The sequence below is a fragment of the Centruroides vittatus genome, unplaced genomic scaffold, assembly GCF_030686945.1.
Source record: "Centruroides vittatus isolate TY-2023 unplaced genomic scaffold, ASM3068694v2 contig_799, whole genome shotgun sequence".
Classification (NCBI taxonomy): Eukaryota; Metazoa; Arthropoda; class Arachnida; order Scorpiones; family Buthidae; genus Centruroides; species Centruroides vittatus.
The window spans coordinates 2,668,341-2,680,489 of NW_027122516.1; the positions used below are offsets into that span (position 1 = coordinate 2,668,341).

Sequence of the window (12,149 nt, forward strand, 5' to 3'; positions counted from 1 at the left end):
GGATGTGTCTTATAATGCAAAGAATATTTTCCCCAAAAACTTGACATGAAAAATGGAATGTGTCCAATACAACAGTGCATCTTATGAGGCAAAAAATATGGTAAATAGTAATAGTTAAAGGATTTCATTTTGTTTTGTTTCTGATTTTATGCAGTGTTATATAACATAAATCTTTACATTTAAAAAATATATTTGGAATATTGTTTCATATTAAACTAATTAATTAAATTGGCCTTTTTACATATTTTACTTTAAAAATTTCACGCAAAAATCAAAAATGACTTTTTAGCTTGTTAACAATATTATTTAAACATTGTAAATGAGACATGTAATTTGTCATGCTCAAAATTGAAGGATTAAATTTATTATTATTTTTATAACTGATAAGCGGTAATTATTTAATATAATATTTTCTAATTATAATATGCAAATGTATTACCTGTTATGTATTTAAATTTTAAATGTGAACATTTCCAGAATATTCATTAGTTTTAGTCTATTATGTAACTGTAACGGCTGGTTTTTACCATGCAAATTGGATTGTTTAGCCCTCAAATGATAGTTGATTGTCAAAAATTGACATTGTATATTCATTGTATAATCAATAATGCAATAAATAAACGTTACAGTTATATAATAGTCTAAATAATTATAAACCTAATGAAGCTTCTGTTTCGTATAGATGGACATTATTAATTTACACATTATTGATAATTCTGTTGCAATATTATATTTATTTTTAAGATTTAAATATATTTAATGGTTTAAAACAGTGACCCAAACTATAACCCCCTGGCCATATCGGCCCACGGCACACGTTAATCTGGCCCGTGAACATATTTGACACATCACTTATAAATGCTAGAGGTATTTATAACCTTTAGTATATGTGGAATATTTAAAATATTTGTGGCCTACCTACCTAATACGTACATGCACTTTGGCCCGCTTCACTGTTTTAAAACATATAACATGATTGCCAGTAACTCTTATAATTTGTAATATGAAATTATATTTTTTTTAAATTTGTCTTTAAAAAAGCAATTAGATATTATAAATTAGTGTTGTCAGAATATGTTAAATAACATTAAAATAAATTATATTTGATATTTAGATATCATTAACTTCTACTAACACCAAGATTTAGTAGTGTATTCTTTTTAATGGGCTTATTAAGGGTGGTGTAGTTACAACAGAACTTGATAAATTGGTTGGTTTGAATTCATACTAATATATGAGATACGTACACAAGCCGAGTGTCAGAAATCCTATTGTCGTCGGGTCTTCTGCTGTGTACTTTTCTTATATCAAGCATACCCAAGAAGGCATCACTTTTAATTCAGTTGCTGGGTTATATGTAAGAAAATCATTTCTCGTATAGGTTCAATGCAATTGTTTACTTACGATGGCCCCGAGAAATGGTGGTATCATTATAAAAGTGGCCTGTATTTTGATGAATTATTTGATGCTATCCGTACCAAACGATTTGTCAAGTTCCATTCTAACTACTATAATTATACAACTCTATAGATTGTATTCACATATATAATATAATAATTTTATTTGCATATAATATTTTCTGTAATAATACTTAGATGTAAGCCAGTTCACTCAATTATTTATAGAAATAAAAAAGAAAGTCATACAATTATTAATAGGAAAAGGGTTAAAAAGTATTTCAAAATTCCATTTTCTCTCGTTAAAACAATTGTTTATAATAAATTTAATTCTCAGATAAGAAAAATGCTGCCGTTTTCTCTGTTTTGGTTTCTATAAATATTTGTGTGAATGGATATTACAAAATCTGAGTTTTAATGTTATAAAAACATATTCCGACATTAAAAATATTCAGATTTTCTATTTTACAGCATATATGCTGTCTTAATATTTAATCTTTTCATCATAACAAAATTCTGATTTTTTTTTGATTTTTTTTCTGTAATTTTCTTTTTAGAAGTTGCTATGAATATCCATAAATATATAGAAGACAATTGTTCTAAAATTTAAGAAAGTAAAGTTTCGTTAAACCTACTATCATTTTGTTTAGTTAAATGTATTAATAAAAATGCAGTGATGAAAGGATTAAAGAGAATAATATAATTAATCTTCCCTTTTTCACCTTTAAGAACTTAAATATCTGTCGTTCGTAAAATTAACCCTTAATGTGCTTAGAGAAATTATATTCGAGCGTATTTCGAAATTTTTCGAGAATAAAATATCGTTATGAAGAAATAATATTTTAAGAAATTAACTAATTTCTAAATTTATGTAAATTCTTTTCAAATAATTCTTGGTGCAATTTGAAAACTTTTTAAATATAGTAAAATCGATGGCTACTGATTTCAGAATGGAACCCGGTCGTGAACGGAGAGTGACAAAGCAATAGCATGGTTAGATATTGGATATAAAGATGGGTTTATGATATTAAAATTAATTTGAGAAAGCGATAAACTATCCTACAACATTTAGTAATTCCAACAAAATGAGAAATGAAGATTACATGCACAAATTTCTGCGTGCATTTGTATGTTTTGTTTGTGGTATTAGATAATTGTTATGTATAGAATGGTATAAATAAATGAATCCAAGTTCTTACTGTAAGATCACAAAAAAATTTTAATTGGTTTGCAATCGTAGGCTGCTCTTGCTTTTAAAAAAGCCTAGATTATGATATACATTTGAAGTTTGATGTTTTATTTTACAATGATCTTTAGTAATTGAAATAAGTAGATGAAATTTTTATAATAATTACATTTAAAGTAATAAACAACTACATTATAAGTTGTTAAGTTAAAAATATTTTAATATTTAACTAAGAGGTAAGAGCTAGTTTTCGCTAAACGTGTCACTTTTTGCTAGATCATCAAAGCGACTGTGGTTTCGGTCATTATTCCAACTGGTGACCAGGGTGCTTTTTTTTAAATTCTGCCTAGATGTGAGGGAGGATTGCAGGCAGGATGGGCAACCAGCCATAAAAAACTGTACCCGAAACTCTTGTTTCATTTATAGGATTCAGATTCAGAAACCCCATAAGACATGGGTTATGTATACGGTTGTCAGATGTCCCAGTTTTCCGGAATCGTCCAGGATTTTTTCCGACCACCATCTAGCAACGGGAGGACTTTATTTGAAAAACTGTTTCTACAATGAAGTATCTCTTTCCTTTTCCAAATTTCAAATGCGTTTCTTTAACTGGCAGAGTAAAAATATACATCACGCATGCCCCAGAATTGAAGCTTTCCAGTATCTTTTGGGAAGAACTCATTTCATCCCCAAGTATCTGGTAACTATAATTAAAAAGTGGATGATGAAGATATATATAAAATATTTTTAATAATAATAACAATGAGATGATTTTGATTTAATGATAAACTTGATTTCTTTGCCTGTGGATGGTATATTAAACATTCATTTACAAAAAAACAAATCAAAAGAATTTGTTACATAAATATTTTTGAATTTCTCAACATTAGAAGCAGAGTTTAGAACAGATAAATTTTTAAATTAATGTTAGTTTTTAAATATTTTTGCTATAATGCTTTGTTTTCTTGTTGCTACGATTCGTAAGATCAAAATTTATTTTTTAAATAAATGTTGTTTTAAATTGTTTGATACAGAACTGTAGATTGTTTGCACTGAAAAATGAAATGATATTTTTAAAATTAACAGTTCCCTAGCATAAATTAAAGTGTTATTGTTAACGCATTCACTTTCCATTGGTGTAATTCTGTGTCGTGTAAAGGTCATGTGGTGCGAAATTGCATCATGGCGGTGAACATTGATCAGTATGCGACCTTTATATCAATGTTTTATTTCTACAAAACATAGAGTCAATTCAAAGTTTTTTTTTTTCTAAATCTAAATGTAAGGTTATAAATATTTAGATCAAATTTCTTAAATTTTGTAAAAGCTATGTATTTCAGATGATAAAAATTGGTAATTTCTTAATTCGGAGAATATTTTAATGTATATTTGCATATAAAGTGTAAAAATATTTTATTTTTATTCTTTATACGCAAACCACAATTGGTAGATTTTTCAAAGAAAGATACAAGAGTATGATAGATTGGATTTTTATTAACGAAACATATAATAGTGCATTAAGGGTTAAATTATGTTATTAACGCGGTTTAGTTAAATTTTGTACTAATTTAAATTTTTTCTTTATTATGTTGGACACTAACATATCCAGCTTACAGGATTCAACTTTGAATCCATCTATACATATGTTGAATAAATCATCATCTAGGAAATCTTTGGAACCGGGCAGTGACAGAGAATTGATGCCGCCTCCTCCTTTACTACCTTTAGTGAAAGATCCTTCAGGTAGTGTCATTTTTAACAATGTTACGCTGATCTTAATATTTTTTTCTTTTTATTTTTCAGGCGAGTAGACACGGAGATAGGTGAAATGCAGATCAAATGCAAATGTTATCGGTACCTAAAGGCACTTCGTAAAGACGATAAAATGTATTCAAGAGTATTTGCATATCTATAGTATGAGTGAGAATCATAAAACATTTGATTTGACAATGTAAATAATTGACTTTAGCATGTATTTTAAACATTAAAAATTATAAATTGGATAGAAATATTAAAATCAATTTTTGTGCTGTGATCTGCGTTTATTCTAGACTCGAGTTTTTAGTTGCTTTAGATAAATTTTATATACGATTGAATGCATTTACTGCTGTAAGTGTCATTTTAAGTTTGTTATAAGTAGGCCTCGGTATACTTACTTTTATTATTATATAATTTTATGCACTTTAGATTGAACTAAACCGAAATTTCGGTCTTTAATCTACTTGAGCTAAAAGTTGGAATTTTAAATTGTGTGTGTGTCTGTAAGCTAGATTACTTTTGGACTATTGTTTATTGTATGTATAAATAATAACAAATATGTCAAAAAATGAGAATATCCAGCAGCACACTAAACTAACATTTTCGACTGTCTTAATCAGTCATCATTAGGTTTTAAATGCATTCAACAGGAGAATGTAATCAGGATACGAAATTTTATGTTCTAATTGTCCCGTTAAATGTATTTAAAACCTGATGACGACCAATTCAGATGATTGAAAATGTTAGTTTAATTATTAAAATATTTTTTTATGCTGTATATTCTGGTTTCTTTTATGTGTTTGTACGTTTATGCATCTATTTTTAAGAGTTGTATATTAATTTTATACAGGCTCTCCTTGACTGACGATTGGGTTGGATTCCAAAAAACAAATTGTAAGTCGAAAATGAAAATAAATTTAAAAAAACACTATACAGTATAACAGGAGTTTGGGCTGCAGTTGATTGTGATAGTTCAAACTCATGAGCAATCACCTTGCATTGATAGTAATAGTCTTTCTCTTCTCACCAGTAGCAGGAGACACAGTGGGGCATTTTGAAGATATAATGAGTATACTGTAAATTAATCCAAACTCTTGCCATAATTAATCGTGCTATTATTATGCTATAATTAATAATTAGAAACTAAGTAATTTGGTACTAGGAGTAGACATTAGGCACCATCTCTTATCTAAATTGATAATAATAATAATTTAGAACATTCTGAAATATTCTTTAGATAAGAGATAGTGCGTAACATCTATATCTAGTACCAAATTAATATTACCGTATTTTACGGACTATAAGACGCTACGGACTGTAAGACGCACCTGAATTTTGGGGGCAATTTTTCGAAGAAAAAAATGCGTCTTATAGTCCGTAAAATACGGTAATTATTAATTAATAGCATAGGTTATTAATTATAGCATAATAACAGCCTGATTAATTATGGCAAGAGTTTGGATCAGTATCAATACATCAGGCTTCGGGATGTTGACATATATGTATACTGTAAAACACAAGAAAGTATAAGATGATTTATATATATAAGTGTCAAGAAAGATAATTAATGCATCAGTAGAGCAACTTGAAATCAAATTATAACCATTCTTCCGTGCTTCTGCTTCGTACTCTTATTGAAATATCATATGTCAAAACATCATAAGTCGAGGAGCATCTGTATATATTTTGATAACAGTTAATACTTTGTTCACTAAATATTGTTTGTGCTATGTTATTCTTTAAAAGAATTACATTATTTATATTTAAATATTCAATTTTTTAAAATATATTTTCAGATTTTGCTATTATTTATTTCACAAAATACCATATTCAAAAAAAAACAAATTTTATACAAATTTTTTTTAAAAAAATCATTCTATAGATATGCATTTTTTTGCAGTTTGAAATAGTTTTATATGAAAATTATTACGTAAATTCCTAGCTATTAAATGGCATATTTAAATAAATTTTTTGGTAATGTTAATTAATACTAGACTGTACTGTGTAATAAAGAATAGAAAATATTTAAGTATAACATTTGCATTTATGGGAAACTGCAGCATATGGTTTATTAATTATACCTTTCTTTCTTCCTTAGTTGCAATAAACTGCAGACATTTAATATCATTTACGGTTTCTCCATAGGTCGTGCATCTACGACAGAATCCAGTTCTTTTTTATTTTTTTCATGTATATTATTGCTAATACTTTTATTATTATAATTTAAGGATTGCCAACTGTTTTAAAGTGCAAAATTTTGGAAAATTATGCACTAGTTATACGAATTTAAAGGATTAATTTCAGTACACAATAAACTTAATAACTTTAATTACTTTGCGTAATTAATGTGCTTAGTTTAAACTACTGAAATAATCCTTGCTTTATAAAAATATTTCTGCTTTTTTCTAAACAGTGATCTTTTTTTCAAATAAAATATTTTATTATTAATAAATTTAATAAATATTTAATAATTTAAATGAAAAATGTGTTTTTTTTTTTTTTTTATTGTTTTATTTCTGTAATACATTAAACAGAAATTGAAAGTATATATACAGAGTGTATTTTTTATCTTGAGACAATGAAATAACTTAATTGGATCTCATTATTTTGGGAAAAAATTCTAGGGTTTCGAATGGCCAATCAATTGGTGACCTTGGATGGGGCCTTGACCTTCAAGGTCATTTAAAGGTCAAGTCTGTTTTTTTCAATAGGAACACACATTTTTGACCCTGGCAATGGAAAGAGCGAGAAATTTCGCAACCGGATATACCTTTGACCTTATGGTCCAGGTCAAAGGTCAAGATTATTTTAAGGTTTAAATTATAAGCTGTTTCTAAAGGGAAACCATACTTTTTATTACTGGAATAGGCAGGGAGGTAAAAGTTATCATTTTTTCATGACCTTATTACTTTGACCTTTAAAAGCATTCACTACTTTTAGCACTACCGAAGAGTAACAATGTGAACATAGTAGTTTTCTGCTTCCTTTGAGATGCTTATTTTCAGCGAGTCCCCTTGCCTCTCACTAACGCAATGCTTGTTTTCGGTGAGTCACTTTACTTTTCACCATTGCTTGAGATGTTGGTTTCGGGGGAAAATTTTATAACATGTTCAAAATGATGCCCTTCCACTTCGATGCATTTGTTGAGTCGCACTTAAAATTATCACGCTTGAGATGATCTTCAGAGGTCAAATTCGGGGTATTTGAGGTCATGGCTGATTGTGAAATTTCCCGCTCTTTCCATGTAAATGTAACTTTTACTTCCCTGCCTATTCCAGTAATAAAAAGTATGGTTTCCCATTAGAAACAGCTTATAATTTAAACCTTAAAATAATCTTGACCTTTGACCTAGACCATAAGGTCAAAGGTATATCTGGTTGTGAAATTCCCTGCTCTTTCTATTGCCAGGGTCAAAAATGTGTTTCCATTGAAAAAACAGACTCGACACTCAAATGACCTTGAAGGTCAAGGTACATCAAAGGTCACCAATTGATTGGCCCTTCAAAACCCTACAACTTTTGTCTATACCCACGATACTCAACCTGCGGCCTGCTGAGCTTTTGTGAGTGGCCCGAACGTGGCCCGTAAATAATGCAGTCAAAATATAAATTTTGAAATTTTTGTGGCAAAAAATAGATTCGGTCACTTCGCCCACACTGCTAAGTCCCTTTTATCCTTTCTGTAAAAAAATGTGCTCAAATTTTGCGTCGTTTGCATCAACATATTTGCGTGAAACATCATACTCAAAAATGAAATATGCAAAGAACATATATAGAAATCGGCTTACTGATTCACACCTGGATGCCATTTTACGAGTAGCATGCAGCAGTTACAAGCCTAATTTAAATGAAATTGTGAAAAAATGTTTGCAATATCAACAGTCACACTAAATTTCTAGGGTGAGTGAGAAATTATATAAGTTTTTTTTATTATAATCGTTATGTTGCAGCCCGTGTGTAATAGCTATCACGTGTATGTGGCCTGAGGAAAAAAAAAAGGTTGAGTAACAATGGTCTATACCTTTTTCCCAAAATAATGAGATCCAATTAAGTTATTTCATTGTCTCAAGATAAAAAATACACCCTGTATATACACTTGTATTTTTAAAATAAATTTACTGTTGATTTTATTTAATAACTAATAAAATTTATGGATAGATAAACAATATCAAAGTTTTTAATTATATGTAAAAGTATAATTGACAATAGAGTATCATTAATCATAATAAGTCATGTTTAAAGATAAATTGTTACATAAAACATACATATTTTCACTGTGTTTTTTTTATATATGATGTTTTTGAGAATATAATTAGCTAGTACTGTATTAAAATCAAAGCAAAACAATAGCTCAGTATGATAATTCATATCTCAATTACTTCAAATAATAAGAGAGTTGTTGACCATAATATAGCATCTTTAAGGAATAAACTAAAACATAAAACAGTTTGGATGTTTAATATTTAATTTAAAATATTTTAAGTATTAGAAAAAACATTAGGATTAAATAAATATCAAATGTTTACTGTAAATTTTAGAATCTTTGGACTTTACTATGCTGTATAAAATTTCAGAATTTAAAGATGAATTTTGGTGGTGTCATCAGTTATGATGTTTTATTTTAAAAAACTTTTTATATTTTTAATTATTATAAAATGGCAAAAAGCTTAATTTTGAGGGTAGGAATGAGTTTTATAAAAAAATTGTAAATGCTAGTAACGAGAAATTGTCATTAAGTCTGATCTTACTTGAGATATGACACGCGATCTCCTTGTTTCTCCCCCACCCCATTGACCCGTATCACCAAATTTTAATTGCATCAATCCTCCAATACGCAAACCTCTCTGCTAAATTTTCAGAAATTTTTGACAAAAAGCACAGAAGTTACTAAGCTTCAAAGAGTGAACAAAATCCTGCCACCCGCTCACATACACACTAACATCCATATGTACAGAAACCCCCCAAAATTTGTTTTTTATTTCACGATGTTTCAAGGTTCCCACGAGTCCAAAAATGTAAAAATCTTGGGTGTCGTTTTTGACCAATTGCCATCCTTTCCCTCTTATATGTAACAGAGCAGGGAAAGTAAAACAAGTAGAGGAGAGGTTAAATATAAAACAATTTATTTAAGATAAAGAAAATATCAGTTTACAATTAGTTAAATTTTGTAATTTAAATATTAAATTGAAAGGATATTCTTTTATATTTATTGTTCATTAATTTATTGACTTTGGCACCAGTATCCACGACGTTGTGAAAAAAAATAAACAAACGACAATGCTCTATAAGGTTTTCATTCAAAACATGTTTATTCCACTAAAGTAAAATGTTTTGAAAGTTTCAAGGCCAAAAGAGAACTTAACAGATTATTTTGGCAGAACATAAATGAGTGTACTGAAAGATCTTTCTTGGAAATTCTTCTTTGGTTTTATTATTTACATTTTCGAATGTATTAAATTTTTCGTTGATTTTATTTTATATAAGTAAGGTTTAAATTTGCATTTTTACAGAATATCGAATAATTTGCTCGTTCGGCATTAATCGAATATCAAATAATTACATTACGCTTAATTGTCGAACATTACGTTGAATAACTAACTTGTCGAATGTTCTAGATTAGAGACGAATAATAAATTTAATTCAAATAAACTTTGAAATGACTCGTAAAGTAAATTTAGCGAAAATTAAATATTGTATCATGATTTTGTCTCTTTAATATTGTTAATCGATGTAATAAATCACTCTAACTTGGCAGTTGTCGACCTATTTTTTTTCACATTGTGTATAGACTCGTAGTTCTAACGGACCCTTCTTGATTAACCCCGGTGGTACACGTACCACTGGTCGAGGACTGCTGCTTTGACTTAGTTTTAATTTAACTAAATATTTTCAGGATTATTAATTCTCTTCATAAGACGTAACTATAATTAAAACAATGGAAATTAACATAATGTTGATGTTTAGAAAGCATCGTAAACAATTATATAGTATAGTATTTTATTTTATGTGGTAATTATTATCAATGGCAAACAAATATTCGTTTTTAAATAAGAGGAGGTATTTATAAATCAATTTAGTAAATTATTGTATAAAATGAAGTATAAGTATGTAAAATGGGACCTTACACAACATAAAGCCTATATTACCACATTAACTGCTTCTAAATGCTAATTTATCAATTACTAAATGTTGTATTTGTTTGTTTATTTGTGTGCGTGTGTGTTTATTTATTATAATTAATAAATGTAAACCACTTATTTGAATGTGAAAGCAAGAAAAAATATAATAATTATAATAATTAACATTATTTTAAGGAAATAGTGATATTGTTAAAACTATGTACAGATTTGTATATTATTTAATTTTTATATTTAATAAAAGCAATCTATGAAAATAATGTTTATTTTATAATTCACGTATTTCTTTACATGTACCTTGGATCTATGGTTTCCAAACTCTGATTACTCCTTTGTTTTTTACCGAATCCTTTTTTTTTTCTTTTAATGTTTAACATTGTACGTTTATGTCATTTTATTATCAGTTAATTAATATTTTATGTAATAATTCTGATATACTAAAAATCCAATTACTGTAATATAATTAGTAAGAGAAAGATTACATATACATAAATATTTTCATAGACAAAATTTATGCAAATATAGTTTTGTTCGTATCTGCAGTTTGTATCATTGTGATATGTTTTGTGCTAGATGTTAATGTATACCAAACAAGTTGAAATGACTATTGTAGACGCTTTCCGTTCCTTGTCAAGATTAGTATTGTAAAATATCTAAAATTATTAGTGAAAAACTTAATATATTGATGCTGTTTCTTACGTTGTCGACGCATATCCAAAAATTTACTGTGCAGTGAGAAATTTGTAATGACATTAAAGTTATACTTACGGCAATGTATACGAGACCTGTAAGTTGTCCGTTCGGTGCCATTTGACCATACAGTATTGCATACGAGACCTGTAAGTCTCGTATGCAATACTGTATGGTCAAATGGCACCGAACGGACAACTTACAGGTCTCGTATACATTGCCGTAAGTATAACTTTAATGTCATTACAAATTTCTCACTGCACAGTAAATTTAGGTAAAATGCGCTTGTCAACAATATTTACTACATAATTCTTGAAGCATACATATGATTTACGATATGTATGCTTCAAGAATTACGTATCATATTCTCTTATGATATCGTTAGCAATTTTATTTTACTTATACGAGGATTTTGTTGTGCAAAATGTAATGCGTGTTAAGTTTTATACAAACACATTACACAATCATCAAATATATCATACATTCTAAATATAAAGCATTTGAGAGATGATTTCAGACAAAGGTATATTCAAATATAGGAGGTCCATGTAATAGTTGTTAGTGATTCTTTTGTATTTAATAAATCTAATCGGAGAGATCTGTTGATTCTGAGTTTAGGAATCACCACTTTGCATTTTAATATTAATCAATATAAAGTGTTATTTCAAGTTACACAGAAATCCAATCTGTTTGTAATATATATATAATCATTCTATATGTTTATTAATTAATAAAATTCTATTAATTCTTTACATTGTGATTTTAAATGAAAATTTTTTCCTCTTTTTATTTATTTTATTTATTTATTTATTAAATTCTTTTGTATCAAAATTTGCATGGAAATTGACGAACGTGCAGTTGGCAATCCACTTTCAGAACACGAAGTCTCCGAATAAAGGAAAAAACATTATTAAAGCCAAAGGAAATGTTTATTAATATGTTTTTGTTTTGCATTTGTTTCTCTCTCCTTCCATGTGCTGTG

General features: G+C 28.1%; 1 protein-coding gene across 1 annotated transcript in view; it reads left to right on the top strand.

The window, feature by feature from the left end:
* LOC136981942 (KH homology domain-containing protein 4-like) overlaps window positions 1-12,149 on the top strand; it is a 77,768-nt gene that overhangs the window by 57,746 nt on the left and 7,873 nt on the right. Inside the window, exon 14 of the mRNA XM_067278353.1 lies at window positions 4,193-4,326. Coding sequence (XP_067134454.1) covers window positions 4,193-4,326 — 134 coding nt within the window. The remainder of the gene's footprint in view (window positions 1-4,192; window positions 4,327-12,149) is intronic.